The sequence below is a fragment of the Salmo salar genome, chromosome 18, assembly GCF_965601325.2.
Source record: "Salmo salar chromosome 18, fSalSal1, whole genome shotgun sequence".
Lineage (NCBI taxonomy): Eukaryota > Metazoa > Chordata > Actinopteri > Salmoniformes > Salmonidae > Salmo > Salmo salar.
In genome coordinates this window covers 112,501-129,572 of record NC_138308.1, presented here as the reverse complement: position 1 = coordinate 129,572, position 17,072 = coordinate 112,501, and the positions used below count along the sequence as shown (strand labels likewise).

Here is a 17,072-nt window from a genome sequence, read left to right as displayed (position 1 = left end):
GCCTGGACGTCCAGGGGTAATCTGGATAACCTGTAGGGAGAACGAGGGGTTGAGAGGTCAGGGGTTAGAGGTGGCCTTGGGCTGCAGAGAGGCCTGGACGTAATCTGGATACCTGTAGGGAGAACGAGGGGTTGAGAGGTCAGGGGTTAGAGGTGGCCTTGGGCTGCAGAGAGGTAATCTGGATACCTGTAGGGAGAACGAGGGGTTGAGAGGTCAGGGGTTAGAGGTGGCCTTGGGCTGCAGAGAGGCCTGGACGTCCAGGGTAATCTGGATAACCTGTAGGGAGAACGAGGGGTTGAGAGGTCAGGGGTTAGAGGTGGCCTTGGGCTGCAGAGAGGCCTGGACGTCCAGGGTAATCTGGATAACCTGTAGGGAGAACGAGGGGTTGAGAGGTCAGGGGTTAGAGGTGGCCTTGGGCTGCAGAGAGGCCTGGACGTCCAGGGGTAATCTGGATAACCTGTAGGGAGAACGAGGGGTTGAGAGGTCAGGGGTTAGAGGTGGCCTTGGGCTGCAGAGAGGCCTGGACGTCCAGGGTAATCTGGATACCTGTAGGGAGAACGAGGGGTTGAGAGGTCAGGGGTTAGAGGTGGCCTTGGGCTGCAGAGAGGCCTGGACGTCCAGGGTTATCTGGATAACCTGTAGGGAGAACGAGGGGTTGAGAGGTCAGGGGTTAGAGGTGGCCTTGGGCTGCAGAGAGGCCTGGACGTCCAGGGGTAATCTGGATAACCTGTAGGGAGAACGAGGGGTTGAGAGGTCAGGGGTTAGAGGTGGCCTTGGGCTGCAGAGATGCCTGGACGTCCAGGGTAATCTGGATACCTGTAGGGAGAACGAGGGGTTGAGAGGTCAGGGGTTAGAGGTGGCCTTGGGCTGCAGAGAGGTCTGGACGTCCAGGGGTAATCTGGATAACCTGTAGGGAGAACGAGGGGTTGAGAGGTCAGGGGTTAGAGGTGGCCTTGGGCTGCAGAGAGGCCTGGACGTCCAGGGGTAATCTGGATACCTGTAGGGAGAACGAGGGGTTGAGAGGTCAGGGGTTAGAGGTGGCCTTGGGCTGCAGAGAGGCCTGGACGTCCAGGGTAATCTGGATAACCTGTAGGGAGAACGAGGGGTTGAGAGGTCAGGGGTTAGAGGTGGCCTTGGGCTGCAGAGAGGCCTGGACGTCCAGGGTAATCTGGATACCTGTAGGGAGAACGAGGGGTTGAGAGGTCAGGGGTTAGAGGTGGCCTTGGGCTGCAGAGAGGCCTGGACGTACAGGGTAATCTGGATAACCTGTAGGGAGAACGAGGGGTTGAGAGGTCAGGGGTTAGAGGTGGCCTTGGGCTGCAGAGAGGCCTGGACGTCCAGGGTAATCTGGATACCTGTAGGGAGAACGAGGGGTTGAGAGGTCAGGGGTTAGAGGTGGCCTTGGGCTGCAGAGAGGCCTGGACGTCCAGGGTTATCTGGATAACCTGTAGGGAGAACGAGGGGTTGAGAGGTCAGGGGTTAGAGGTGGCCTTGGGCTGCAGAGAGGCCTGGACGTCCAGGGGTAATCTGGATAACCTGTAGGGAGAACGAGGGGTTGAGAGGTCAGGGGTTAGAGGTGGCCTTGGGCTGCAGAGATGCCTGGACGTCCAGGGTAATCTGGATACCTGTAGGGAGAACGAGGGGTTGAGAGGTCAGGGGTTAGAGGTGGCCTTGGGCTGCAGAGAGGTCTGGACGTCCAGGGGTAATCTGGATAACCTGTAGGGAGAACGAGGGGTTGAGAGGTCAGGGGTTAGAGGTGGCCTTGGGCTGCAGAGAGGCCTGGACGTCCAGGGGTAATCTGGATACCTGTAGGGAGAACGAGGGGTTGAGAGGTCAGGGGTTAGAGGTGGCCTTGGGCTGCAGAGAGGCCTGGACGTCCAGGGTAATCTGGATAACCTGTAGGGAGAACGAGGGGTTGAGAGGTCAGGGGTTAGAGGTGGCCTTGGGCTGCAGAGAGGCCTGGACGTCCAGGGTAATCTGGATACCTGTAGGGAGAACGAGGGGTTGAGAGGTCAGGGGTTAGAGGTGGCCTTGGGCTGCAGAGAGGCCTGGACGTACAGGGTAATCTGGATAACCTGTAGGGAGAACGAGGGGTTGAGAGGTCAGGGGTTAGAGGTGGCCTTGGGCTGCAGAGAGGCCTGGACGTCCAGGGTAATCTGGATAACCTGTAGGGAGAACGAGGGGTTGAGAGGTCAGGGGTTAGAGGTGGCCTTGGGCTGCAGAGATGCCTGGACGTCCAGGGTTATCTGGATACCTGTAGGGAGAACGAGGGGTTGAGAGGTCAGGGGTTAGAGGTGGCCTTGGGCTGCAGAGAGGCCTGGACGTCCAGGGTAATCTGGATACCTGTAGGGAGAACGAGGGGTTGAGAGGTCAGGGGTTAGAGGTGGCCTTGGGCTGCAGAGATGCCTGAACGTCCAGGGTAATCTGGATAACCTGTAGGGAGAACGAGGGGTTGAGAGGTCAGGGGTTAGAGGTGGCCTTGGGCTGCAGAGAGGCCTGAACGTCCAGGGTAATCTGGATAACCTGTAGGGAGAACGAGGGGTTGAGAGGTCAGGGGTTAGAGGTGACCTTGGGCTGCAGAGATGCCTGGACGTCCAGGGTTATCTGGATACCTGTAGGGAGAACGAGGGGTTGAGAGGTCAGGGGTTAGAGGTGACCTTGGGCTGCAGAGAGGCCTGGACGTCCAGGGTAATCTGGATAACCTGTAGGGAGAACGAGGGGTTGAGAGGTCAGGGGTTAGAGGTGGCCTTGGGCTGCAGAGAGGCCTGGACGTCCAGGGTAATCTGGATAACCTGTAGGGAGAACGAGGGGTTGAGAGGTCAGGGGTTAGAGGTGGCCTTGGGCTGCAGAGAGGCCTGGACGTAATCTGGATACCTGTAGGGAGAACGAGGGGTTGAGAGGTCAGGGGTTAGAGGTGGCCTTGGGCTGCAGAGAGGTAATCTGGATACCTGTAGGGAGAACGAGGGGTTGAGAGGTCAGGGGTTAGAGGTGGCCTTGGGCTGCAGAGAGGCCTGGACGTCCAGGGTAATCTGGATAACCTGTAGGGAGAACGAGGGGTTGAGAGGTCAGGGGTTAGAGGTGGCCTTGGGCTGCAGAGAGGCCTGGACGTCCAGGGTAATCTGGATAACCTGTAGGGAGAACGAGGGGTTGAGAGGTCAGGGGTTAGAGGTGGCCTTGGGCTGCAGAGATGCCTGAACGTCCAGGGGTAATCTGGATAACCTGTAGGGAGAACGAGGGGTTGAGAGGTCAGGGGTTAGAGGTGGCCTTGGGCTGCTAGCTGGACATCTAGGGTCAGCACTATGTCTATAGACACAGAGGTCAGGGGTTAGAGGTGGCCTTGGGCTGCTAGCTGGACATCTAGGGTCATCACTATGTCTATAGACACAGAGGTCGGGGGTTAAAGGTCAGGGGTTAGAGGGGCCTTGGTCTGCTAGCTGGACATCTAGGATCAGTACTATGTCTATAGACACAGAGGTCGGGGGTTAAAGGTCAGGGGTTAGAGGTGGCCTTGGTCTGCTAGCTGGACATCTAGGGTCAGTACTATGTCTATAGACACAGAGGTCAGGGGTTAGAGGTCAGGGGTTAAAGGGGCCTTGGTCTGCTAGCTGGACATCTAGGGTCAGCACTATGTCTATAGACACAGAGGTCAGGGGTTAAAGGTCAGGGGTTGTCTGCTAGCTGGACATCTAGGATCAGTACTATGTCTATAGACACAGAGGTCAGGGGTTAGAGGTCAGGGGTTAAAGGGGCCTTGGTCTGCTAGCTGGACATCTAGGGTCAGCACTATGTCTATAGACACAGAGGTCAGGGGTTAAAGGTCAGGGGTTGTCTGCTAGCTGGACATCTAGGATCAGTACTATGTCTATAGACACAGAGGTCAGGGGTTAGAGGTCAGGGGTTAAAGGGGCCTTGGTCTGCTAGCTGGACATCTAGGATCAGTACTATGTCTATAGACACAGAGGTCAGGGGTTAAAGGTCACCTCTGTGGATGAACTCTGCGACCTTCCTGAAGTCGTCCTCAACCATTCCCCTGGAGGTCAGAGCAGGAGAGCCGAACCTCAGACCGCTGGGACGCAATGCACTCTTATCACCTACACACACACACACACACACACACACACACACACACACACATACACACACACACACACACACACACACACACACACACACACACAGGGTCAGTTCCTACACACACACACACATATAGACCACTGGGACACAGAGCACTCTTATCACCTACACACACACACACACACACACAGGGTCAGTTCCTACACACACACATATAGACCACTGGGACACAGAGCACTCTTATCACCTACACACACACACACACACACACACACACACACACACACACACACACACACACACACACACACAGGGTCAGTTCCTACACACACACATATAGACCACTGGGACACAGAGCACTCTTATCACCTACACACACACACACACACACACACACACACACACACAGGGTCAGTTCCTACACACACACACATATAGACCACTGGGACACAGAGCACTCTCATCACCTACACACACACACACACACATACACACACACACACACACAGGGTCAGTTCCTACACACACACACATATAGACCACTGGGACACAGAGCACTCTTATCACCTACACACACACACACACACACACACACACACACACACACACACCACACACACACACACACAGGGTCAGTTCCTACACACACACACACACACATATAGACCACTGGGACACAGAGCACTCTTATCACCTACACACACACACACAGGGTCAGTTCCTACACACACACATATAGACCACTGGGACACAGAGCACTCTCATCACCTACACACACACACACACACATACACACACACACACACACACACACATATAGACCACTGGGACACAGAGCACTCTCATCACCTACACACACACACACACACACACACACACACACACACACACACACACACACACACACACACACACACAGGGTCAGTTCCTACACACACACATATAGACCACTGGGACACAGAGCACTCTTATCACCTACACACACACACACACACACACACAGGGTCAGTTCCTACACACACACATATAGACCACTGGGACACAGAGCACTCTCATCACCTACACACACACACACACACATACACACACACACACACACAGGGTCAGTTCCTACACACACACACATATAGACCACTGGGACACAGAGCACTCTTATCACCTACACACACACACACACACACACACACACACACACACACACAGGGTCAGTTCCTACACACACACACACACACATATAGACCACTGGGACACAGAGCACTCTTATCACCTACACACACACACACAGGGTCAGTTCCTACACACACACATATAGACCACTGGGACACAGAGCACTCTCATCACCTACACACACACACACACACATATAGACCACTGGGACACAGAGCACTCTCATCACCTACACACACACACACACACACACACACACACACACACACACACACACACACACAGGGTCAGTTCCTACACACACACATATAGACCACTGGGACACAGAGCACTCTCATCACCTACACACACACACACACATATAGACCACTGGGATACAGAGCACTCATCACCTACAGAGGACAGTGTCTGTTACTTACCTGGGCAGGTGTTCTTGTTGCAGGCGATGGCAGCAGCTTCTAGAACCTTCTCAGCTCGTCCTCCGTCCGTCCCGCTGGGCCTCAGGTCCAGTAAGATCAGATGGTTATCAGAACCCCCTGGACAACATAAACACAACCATACCACAACATTAACACAACCATACCACAACATTAACACAACCATACCACAACATTAACACAACCATACCGCAACATTAACACAACCATACCACAACATAAACACAACCATACCACAACATTAACACAACCATACCACAACATAAACACAACCATATAGCAACCAGGGATGTGACAAATTGACCATTTTTCTTAATGTTTAAAAACAACAGCATTGGCACCTGTACTACCGTTACTGTACCTAAATTCTGCCAGCAGTGGTTTGGGCCTCACAGTGCGTTTGGGCGTCGCGGTGCGTTTGGGCGTCGCGGCGCGTCCCCTTTTCAGACGGTGAAGCATTGGCACCTGTACTACCGTTACTGTACCTAAATTCTGCCAGCAGTGGTTTGGGCCTCACAGTGCGTTTGGGCGTCGCGGTGCGTTTGGGCGTCGCGGCGCGTCCCCTTTTCAGACGGTGAAGCATTGGCACCTGTACTACCGTTACTGTACCTAAATTCTGCCAGCAGTGGTTTGGGCCTCACAGTGCGTTTGGGCGTCGCGGTGCGTTTGGGCGTCGCGGTGCGTCCCCTTTTCAGACGGTGAAGCATTGGCACCTGTACTACCGTTACTGTACCTAAATTCCACCTCGTAATGTTGGCATCTCCTTCTCATTTAACATCTCAAAGTGTTACCATACAGGACTTTGCTGCTGTCGCCATTTGTCCAACTGTTTAACAACGATGACGTAGTTGTGAAGAGTCTACTCCAAAACAATCGATTCCTCGGCTCCTTGCACGTCGACTCCAATTTCTGAGTGTCAAGATTCAATTCTCGCCCGGGATATCGACATCTTAAGATTCAGTATTTTTTGGAACGGTGAGAGACTGATTAGTTACCGTACTTCCGAGAACAAACACTCACATCTTTCATAGCGAGGAGAGAGGGGTATCTTAAACCCCCCCTCAGATTTAGGAAGCTTAAAACCCCCCCCTCAGATTTAGGAAGCTTAAACCCCCCCCTCCCCTCAGATTTAGGAAGCTTAAACCCCCCCCTCCCCTCAGATTTAGGAAGCTTAAACCCCCCCCTCCCCTCAGATTTAGGAAGCTTAAACCCCCCCCTCCCCTCAGATTTAGGAAGCTTAAACCCCCCCCCTCCCCTCAGATTTAGGAAGCTTAAACCCCCCCCCTCCCCTCAGATTTAGGAAGCTTAAAACCCCCCCCCTCCCCTCAGATTTAGGAAGCTTAAACCCCCCCTCCCCTCAGATTTAGGAAGCTTAAAACCCCCCCTCAGATTTAGGAAGCTTAAAACCCCCCCTCAAATTTAGGAAGCTTAAACCCCCCCCCCCCCCCCCTCAGATTTAGGAAGCTTAAACCCCCCCCCCCCCCCCCCCTCAGATCTAGGAAGCTTAAAACATCCCCCCTCAGATTTAAACGGTTCCCATTTATTCTATGAGTTTATCTGCCCATATGAAGTCATTATGGCACGACTATACTTTTTAAAGAAATGTCTTTTGGCGGGGTAATTGGTATTTATAAAAAAAAAAAACACTTTGGGAGCCATTCTGAAGTGGTTAATTGTATCTGTATGTACATAGCTGTATTATGTAATGCATGTGAATTAATATAATTCATTTAGATCTGATTACATGTTGTTGAGTAATGGGATAAAGTTATCATTATATATGTTTGTTGTCACTTATTAAGCCTCCTCAGTATTTCATATGTTTTTAAAAGTTGTATATCATGAGGTATTCTTCTTCTATTTCCATGTAAATTTGATATCCTAAAATGTTGGATTATTCTGAAAATAATTTTTAACAAAAAAAAAGGGGGGTTGGGGGTGAGGGGCATTGAGTTTTTAATTATTAGTAAAGGTGTATCAGTAGATCGTCGGTAAATAAATTGAGTTTTTTGTTCATGGTTTGCCAATTTTGATACCCGTTAACGTTTCGGGTCCCATATCTTAGCAGTTCAATTACCACTGGCAAACAGGAAGGGCGACAGGGGACATCCCTGTCTCGTGCCCCCTTTTCTAAAGTTATTTCATCAGATAATGCTTCATTTTGGTATATTTTTGCAGCTTTGATTGAACAACAAGCTACACACGTGAAGGCTACAGGTATTTTTAATGGGGCGCACGTCATAAAAAAACTACATTTAAAAAGTTTGTTTTATCAATTTTATATAAAAATAAATAAAATGTCAATGTTAAAAATAGGCCTATAAATTGTTTTTTTGTGCAAAAATGAATACTCAAGTATTTTAATATTAACGTCCATTGTGATATTGAATAACCGTGCCCATTCCTAGTTAACACACAGGGTTAACAACAAGTATTGTAATATTTACTTTATCTGTATTTTCTTTACCCCTTTTTCTCCCCAATTTCGTTGGTATCCAAATTGGTAGTTACAGTCTTGTCTCATCGCTGCAACTCCCGTATGGACTCGGGAGAGGCGAAAGACCGAGAGCGGTGCTGCCTCAGAAACACAACCCAACCCAGCCGCACTGCTTCTTGACACAATGCCCACTTAATAACCCGGGAAGCCAGCCGCACCAATGTGTCGGAGGAAACACCGTACACCTTGCGACCGTGTCAGCGTGCACTGCGCCCGGCCCGCCACAGGAGTCGCTAGAGCGCGATGGGACAAGGACATCCCTGCCGGCCAAACCCTCTTCCTAACCCGGACGACGCTGGGCCAAATTGTTCGCCGCCCCATGGGTCTCACGGTCGCGGCCGGCTGCATCAGAGACTCGAACCCAGAATCTCTAGTGGCACAGTTAGCACTGCGATGCAGCGCCTTAGACCACTGCGCCACTCGGGAGGTCCTCAACTATTGTAACAGTAACATCTGTTGGGATAAGGAATAACCGAGGCCATTCCTAACAGCAGCGTTTCCAGAACTAGCACTACACAGGTCCTAGGGCAAAACCCCCCCCCAAATATTCACCCCTTGGGGTCCCCTGGACCCAGTTCTGGAAACCTTGGCTTACAGCCTGTCCAACACAGGTGTTAGTCTGTTAACCACAACCATGACGTTATTGTCTCACCGGTGACGATCTTGTACCCGAGGTCGATGAGGGCGTTGGCCATAGCTCTGCAGTTAGAGAGCACCTGGTACTGATATGCCTTAAACTCTGGGGTTAGAGCCTGCTTCAGGGCTACCGCCACACCTGGAGAAACATTCACACACATTAACACACATTAACCCTTAACCTCTGGGGTTAGAGCCTGCTTCAGGGCCACCGCCACACCTGGAGAAACATTAACACACATTAACCCTTAACCTCTGGGGTTTAGAGCCTGCTTCAGGGCCACCGCCACACCTGGAGAAACATTAACACACATTAACCCTTAACCTCTGGGGTTAGAGCCTACTTCAGGGCTACCGCCACACCTGGAGAAACATTCACACACATTAACCCTTAACCTCTGGGGTTTAGAGCCTGCTTCAGGGCTACCGCCACACCTGGAGAAACATTAACACACATTAACCCTTAACCTCTGGGGTTTAGAGCCTGCTTCAGGGCTACCGCCACACCTGGAGAAACATTAACACACATTAACACACATTAACCCTTAACCTCTGGGGTTAGAGCCTGCTTCAGGGCTACCGCCACACCTGGAGAAACATTAACACACATTAACACACATTAACCCTTAACCTCTGGGGTTTAGAGCCTGCTTCAGGGCTACCGCCACACCTGGAGAAACATTAACACACATTAACCCTTAACCTCTGGGGTTTAGAGCCTGCTTCAGGGCTACCGCCACACCTGGAGAAACATTAACACACATTAACCCTTAACCTCTGGGGTTAGAGCCTGCTTCAGGGCTACCGCCACACCTGGAGAAACATTAACACACATTAACCCTTAACCTCTGGGGTTAGAGCCTGCTTCAGGGCTACCGCCACACCTGGAGAAACATTAACACACATTAACCCTTAACCTCTGGGGTTTAGAGCCTGCTTCAGGGCTACCGCCACACCTGGAGAAACATTAACACACATTAACCCTTAACCTCTGGGGTTAGAGCCTGCTTCAGGGCTACCGCCACACCTGGAGAAACATTAACACACATTAACCCTTAACCTCTGGGGTTTAGAGCCTGCTTCAGGGCTACCGCCACACCTGGAGAAACATTAACACACATTAACCCTTAACCTCTGGGGTTTAGAGCCTGCTTCAGGGCTACCGCCACACCTGGAGAAACATTAACACACATTAACCCTTAACCTCTGGGTTTAGAGCCTGCTTCAGGGCTACCGCCACACCTGGAGAAACATTAACACACATTAACCCTTAACCTCTGGGGTTTAGAGCCTGCTTCAGGGCTACCGCCACACCTGGAGGAACATTAACACACATTAACCCTTAACCTCTGGGGTTAGAGCCTGCTTCAGGGCCACGGCCACACCTGGAGAAACATTAACACACATTAACCCTTAACCTCTGGGGTTAGAGCCTGCTTCAGGGCTACCGCCACACCTGGAGGAACATTAACACACATTAACCCTTAACCTCTGGGGTTAGAGCCTGCTTCAGGGCCACCGCCACACCTGGAGGAACATTAACACACATTAACCCTTAACCTCTGGGGTTAGAGCCTGCTTCAGGGCCACCGCCACACCTGGAGAAACATTAACACACATTAACCCTTAACCTCTGGGGGTTAGAGCCTGCTTCAGGGCTACCGCCACACCTGGAGAAACATTAACACACATTAACCCTTAACCTCTGGGGTTAGAGCCTGCTTCAGGGCTACCGCCACACCTGGAGAAACATTAACACACATTAACCCTTAACCTCTGGGGTTTAGAGCCTGCTTCAGGGCCACCGCCACACCTGGAGAAACATTAACACACATTAACCCTTAACCTCTGGGGTTAGAGCCTGCTTCAGGGCCACCGCCACACCTGGAGAAACATTAACACACATTAACCCTTAACCTCTGGGGTTTAGAGCCTGCTTCAGGGCTACCGCCACACCTGGAGAAACATTAACACACATTAACCCTTAACCTCTGGGGTTTAGAGCCTGCTTCAGGGCTACCGCCACACCTGGAGGAACATTAACACACATTAACCCTTAACCTCTGGGGTTTAGAGCCTGCTTCAGGGCTACCGCCACACCTGGAGAAACATTCACACACATTAACCCTTAACCTCTGGGGTCAGAGCCTGCTTCAGGGCTACCGCCACACCTGGAGAAACATTAACACACATTAACCCTTAACCTCTGGGGTTTAGAGCCTGCTTCAGGGACACCGCCACACCTGGAGAAACATTAACACACATTAACCCTTAACCTCTGGGGTTAGAGCCTGCTTCAGGGCCACCGCCACACCTGGAGAAACATTCACACACATTAACACACATTAACCCTTAACCTCTGGGGTTAGAGCCTGCTTCAGGGCCACGGCCACACCTGGAGAAACATTAACACACATTAACCCTTAACCTCTGGGGTTTAGAGCCTGCTTCAGGGCCACGGCCACACCTAGAGAAACACATACAGTGCATTCAGAAAGTATTGAGACCATCTTGGCTTGTTCCACATTTTGTTACGTTACAGCATCATTCTAAAAATGGATTCAATATTTTTTTCCCCTTATCAATTTACACACAATACCCCATAATGACATCACAATACCCCATAATGACATCACAATACCCCATAATGACATCACAATACCCCATAATGACATCACAATACCCCATAATGACAAAGCAAAAACTGGTTTTTTGGAATATTTTGCAAACAGAAACATCACATTTACATAAATATTCCGACCGTTTACTCAGTACTTTGTTTAAGCATCTTTGGCAGTGATTACAGCCTCGAGTCTTCTTGGGTGTGACGCTACAAGCTTGGCACACCTGTATTTGGGGAGTTTCTCCCATTCTTCTCTGCAGATCCTCTCAAGCTCTGCCAGGTTGGATGGGGAGCGTCGCTGCACAGCTATTTTCAGGTCTCTCCAGAGATGTTCGATCGGGTTCAAGTCCGGGCTCTGGCTGGGCCACTCAAGGACATTGAGACTTGTCCCGAAGCCTGTCCTGCGTTGTCTTGGCTGTGTGCTTAGGGTCGTTGTCCTCTTGGAAGGTGAACCTTCGCCCCAGTCTGAGGTCCTGAGCGCTCTGGAGCAGGTTTTCATCAAGGACCTCTCTGCACTTTGCTCCGCTCATCTTTCCCTCTATCCTGACTAGTCTCCCAGTCCCTGCCGCTGAAAAACATCCCCACAGCATGATGCTGCCACCACCATGCTTCACCGTAGGGATGGTGCCAGGTTTCCTCCAGACGTGACGCTTGGCATTCAGGCCAAAGAGTTCAATCTTGGTTTCATCAGACCAGAGAATCTTGTTTCTCATGGTCTGAGAGTCTTTAGGTGCCTTTTGGCAAACTCCAAGCGAGCTGTCATGTACCTTTTACTGAGGAGTGGCTTCCGTCTGGACACTCTACCATAAAGGTCTGACTGGTGGAGTGCTGCAGAGATGGTTGTCCTTCTGGAAGGTTCTCCCATCTCCACAGAGAAACTCTGGAGCTCTGTCAGAGTGACCATCGGCTCATCGGTCAACTCCCTGACCAAGGCCCTTCTCCCCCTGATTGCTCAGTTTGTCCTTGGCGGCCAGCTCTAGGAAGAATCTTGGCGCTTCCAAACCTTTTCCATTTAGGTTTAATTAAACCTTTGTTTAACTAGGCAAGTCGGTTAAGAACAAATTCTTATTTACAATGACGGCCTACCCCGGGCCAAACCCGGACGATGCTGGTCCAAATTGTGCGTCGCCCTATTTACACTCCCAATCACAGCTGGTTTGTGATACAGCCTGGAATCAAACCAGGGTCTGTAGTGACGCCTCTAGCACTGAGATGCAGTGCCTTAGACCGCTGCGCCACTGTGTCCTTGGGGACCTTCAATGCTGCGGAAATTTTTTTGTTGTTGTTTGCTACCCTTCTAAATCCCAGATCTGTGCCTCGAACACAATCCCCGTCTCGGGACAAACAGTTTGACCTCACGGCTTGGTGTTTGCTCTGACGTGCACAAACATCTCAAGGATGATCAATGGAAACAGGAAGCGTCGGAGCTCAATTTCAAGTCTCACAGCAAAAAAAGGGGTCCTGAATACTTATGTAAATAAGGTATTTCTGTTTTTAATTATATATTTGTAAACAATTATAAAAACCTGTTTTCACTTTGTCATTATGGAGTATCGGGTGTATATTGAAGAGGAATATATTTATTTATTTTTAAATCCATTTTAGAATGAGGCTGTAACGTTAACAGAATGTGGAAAAAGTCAAGGGGTCTGAATACTTTCCGAATGCGCCGTAAATACTAGATCACTACACACACTGTGTGGTTGTGAGGTGTCCTGGCTACTTTACCTGGCTACTTTACCTGTCATAGTGAGGTGACCTGGCTACTTTACCTGTCATAGTGAGGTGACCTGGCTACTTTACCTGTCATAGTGTGGTAGTGAGGTGACCTAGCTACTTTACCTGTCATAGTGAGGTGACCTGGCTACTTTACCTGTCATAGTGTGGTAGTGAGATGTCCTGGCTACTTTACCTGTCATAGTGTGGTAGTGAGATGTCCTGGCTACTTTACCTGTCATAGTGTGGTGTCCTGGCTACTTTACCTGTCATAGTGTGGTGTCCTGGCTACTTTACCTGTCATAGTGAGGTGACCTGGCTACTTTACCTGTCATAGTGAGGTGACCTGGCTACTTTACCTGTCATAGTGAGGTGACCTGGCTACTTTACCTGTCATAGTGAGCTGTCCTGGCTACTTTACCTGTCATAGTGAGGTGTCCTGGCTACTTTACCTGTCATAGTGAGGTGACCTGGCTACTTTACCTGTCATAGTGAGGTGACCTGGCTACTTTACCTGGCTACTTTACCTGTCATAGTGAGGTGACCTGGCTACTTTACCTGTCATAGTGTGGTAGTGAGGTGACCTAGCTACTTTACCTGTCATAGTGAGGTGACCTGGCTACTTTACCTGTCATAGTGTGGTAGTGAGATGTCCTGGCTACTTTACCTGTCATAGTGTGGTAGTGAGATGTCCTGGCTACTTTACCTGTCATAGTGAGGTGACCTGGCTACTTTACCTGTCATAGTGTGGTGTCCTGGCTACTTTACCTGTCATAGTGAGGTGACCTGGCTACTTTACCTGTCATAGTGAGGTGACCTGGCTACTTTACCTGTCATAGTGAGCTGTCCTGGCTACTTTACCTGTCATAGTGAGGTGTCCTGGCTACTTTACCTGTCATAGTGAGGTGACCTGGCTACTTTACCTGTCATAGTGAGGTAGTGAGATGACCTGGCTACTTTACCTGTCTACTTTACCTGTCATAGTGAGGTGACCTGGCTACTTTACCTGTCATAGTGAGGTGACCTGGCTACTTTACCTGTCATAGTGAGGTGACCTGGCTACTTTACCTGTCATAGTGTGGTAGTGAGATGTCCTGGCTACTTTACCTGTCATAGTGTGGTAGTGAGATGTCCTGGCTACTTTACCTGTCATAGTGTGGTGTCCTGGCTACTTTACCTGTCATAGTGTGGTGTCCTGGCTACTTTACCTGTCATAGTGAGGTGACCTGGCTACTTTACCTGTCATAGTGAGGTGACCAGGCTACTTTACCTGTCATAGTGAGGTGACCTGGCTACTTTACCTGTCATAGTGAGCTGTCCTGGCTACTTTACCTGTCATAGTGAGGTGTCCTGGCTACTTTACCTGTCATAGTGAGGTGTCCTGGCTACTTTACCTGTCATAGTGAGGTGACCTGGCTACTTTACCTGGCTACTTTACCTGTCATAGTGAGGTGACCTGGCTACTTTACCTGTCATAGTGTGGTAGTGAGGTGACCTAGCTACTTTACCTGTCATAGTGAGGTGACCTGGCTACTTTACCTGTCATAGTGTGGTAGTGAGATGTCCTGGCTACTTTACCTGTCATAGTGTGGTAGTGAGATGTCCTGGCTACTTTACCTGTCATAGTGAGGTGACCTGGCTACTTTACCTGTCATAGTGTGGTGTCCTGGCTACTTTACCTGTCATAGTGAGGTGACCTGGCTACTTTACCTGTCATAGTGAGGTGACCTGGCTACTTTACCTGTCATAGTGAGCTGTCCTGGCTACTTTACCTGTCATAGTGAGGTGTCCTGGCTACTTTACCTGTCATAGTGAGGTGACCTGGCTACTTTACCTGTCATAGTGAGGTAGTGAGGTGACCTGGCTACTTTACCTGTCTACTTTACCTGTCATAGTGAGGTGACCTGGCTACTTTACCTGTCATAGTGAGGTGACCTGGCTACTTTACCTGTCATAGTGAGGTGACCTGGCTACTTTACCTGTCATAGTGTGGTAGTGAGGTGACCTGGCTACTTTACCTGTCATAGTGAGGTGACCTGGCTACTTTACCTGTCATAGTGTGGTAGTGAGATGTCCTGGCTACTTTACCTGTCATAGTGTGGTAGTGAGATGTCCTGGCTACTTTACCTGTCATAGTGAGGTGTCCTGGCTACTTTACCTGTCATAGTGTGGTGTCCTGGCTACTTTACCTGTCATAGTGAGGTGACCTGGCTACTTTACCTGTCATAGTGAGGTGACCTGGCTACTTTACCTGTCATAGTGAGGTGACCTGGCTACTTTACCTGTCATAGTGAGCTGTCCTGGCTACTTTACCTGTCATAGTGAGCTGTCCTGGCTACTTTACCTGTCATAGTGAGGTGTCCTGGCTACTTTACCTGTCATAGTGAGGTGACCTGGCTACTTTACCTGTCATAGTGAGGTGTCCTGGCTACTTTACCTGTCATAGTGAGGTGTCCTGGCTACTTTACCTGTCATAGTGAGGTGACCTGGCTACTTTACCTGTCATAGTGAGGTAGTGAGGTGACCTGGCTACTTTACCTGTCTACTTTACCTGTCATAGTGAGGTGACCTGGCTACTTTACCTGTCATAGTGAGGTGTCCTGGCTACTTTACCTGTCATAGTGAGGTGTCCTGGCTACTTTACCTGTCATAGTGTGGTGTCCTGGCTACTTTACCTGTCATAGTGAGGTGACCTGGCTACTTTACCTGTCATAGTGAGGTGACCTGGCTACTTTACCTGTCATAGTGAGGTGACCTGGCTACTTTACCTGTCATAGTGTGGTAGTGAGGTGACCTGGCTACTTTACCTGTCATAGTGAGGTGACCTGGCTACTTTACCTGTCATAGTGTGGTAGTGAGATGTCCTGGCTACTTTACCTGTCATAGTGAGATGACCTGGCTACTTTACCTGTCATAGTGTGGTGTCCTGGCTACTTTACCTGTCATAGTGAGGTGTCCTGGCTACTTTACCTGTCATAGTGAGGTGTCCTGGCTACTTTACCTGTCATAGTGAGGTGTCCTGGCTACTTTACCTGTCATAGTGAGGTGTCCTGGCTACTTTACCTGTCATAGTGAGGTGTCCTGGCTACTTTACCTGTCATAGTGTGGTAGTGAGGTGTCCTGGCTACTTTACCTGTCATAGTGTGGTAGTGAGATGTCCTGGCTACTTTACCTGTCATAGTGTGGTGTCCTGGCTACTTTACCTGTCATAGTGAGGTGTCCTGGCTACTTTACTTGTCATAGTGAGGTGTCCTGGCTACTTTACCTGTCATAGTGTGGTAGTGAGGTGACCTGGCTACTTTACCTGTCATAGTGAGGTGTTGTGGCTACTTTACCTGTCATAGTGAGGTGACCTGGCTACTTTACCTGTCATAGTGAGGTGTCCTGGCTACTTTACCTGTCATAGTGAGGTGTCCTGGCTACCTTACCTGTCATAGTGTGGTTGTGAGGTGACCTGGCTACTTTACCTGTCATAGTGAGGTAGTGAGGTGACCTGGCTACTTTACCTGTCTACTTTACCTGTCATAGTGAGGTGACCTGGCTACTTTACCTGTCATAGTGAGGTGTCCTGGCTACTTTACCTGTCATAGTGAGGTGTCCTGGCTACTTTACCTGTCATAGTGTGGTGTCCTGGCTACTTTACCTGTCATAGTGAGGTGACCTGGCTACTTTACCTGTCATAGTGAGGTGACCTGGCTACTTTACCTGTCATAGTGAGGTGACCTGGCTACTTTACCTGTCATAGTGTGGTAGTGAGGTGACCTGGCTACTTTACCTGTCATAGTGAGGTGACCTGGCTACTTTACCTGTCATAGTGTGGTAGTGAGATGTCCTGGCTACTTTACCTGTCATAGTGAGATGACCTGGCTACTTTACCTGTCATAGTGTGGTGTCCTGGCTACTTTACCTGTCATAGTGAGGT

At 50.1% G+C, this 17,072-nt stretch overlaps 1 protein-coding gene across 9 annotated transcripts in view; it reads right to left on the bottom strand.

Annotated features, from left to right (window-relative positions):
• shmt1 (serine hydroxymethyltransferase 1 (soluble)) overlaps positions 1 to 17,072 on the bottom strand; it is a 45,730-nt gene that overhangs the window by 1,769 nt on the left and 26,889 nt on the right. For 3 of the 9 annotated variants that reach the window (XM_082964621.1, XM_082964629.1, XM_082964628.1), the window contains 3 exons: positions 8,828 to 8,950; positions 5,661 to 5,777; positions 3,981 to 4,091 (listed from right to left, as the gene is read on the bottom strand). In XM_082964621.1, coding sequence (XP_082820747.1) covers positions 3,981 to 4,091; positions 5,661 to 5,777; positions 8,828 to 8,950 — 351 coding nt within the window. Of the gene's footprint in view, positions 1 to 2,177; positions 2,255 to 2,535; positions 2,613 to 3,980; positions 4,092 to 5,660; positions 5,778 to 8,827; positions 8,951 to 8,993; positions 9,032 to 10,158; positions 10,197 to 10,371; positions 10,410 to 11,168; positions 11,207 to 17,072 lie in introns of those variants that run through there. The other 6 variants (XM_082964622.1, XM_082964625.1, XM_082964623.1 and 3 more) reach the window with 6 other exon arrangements.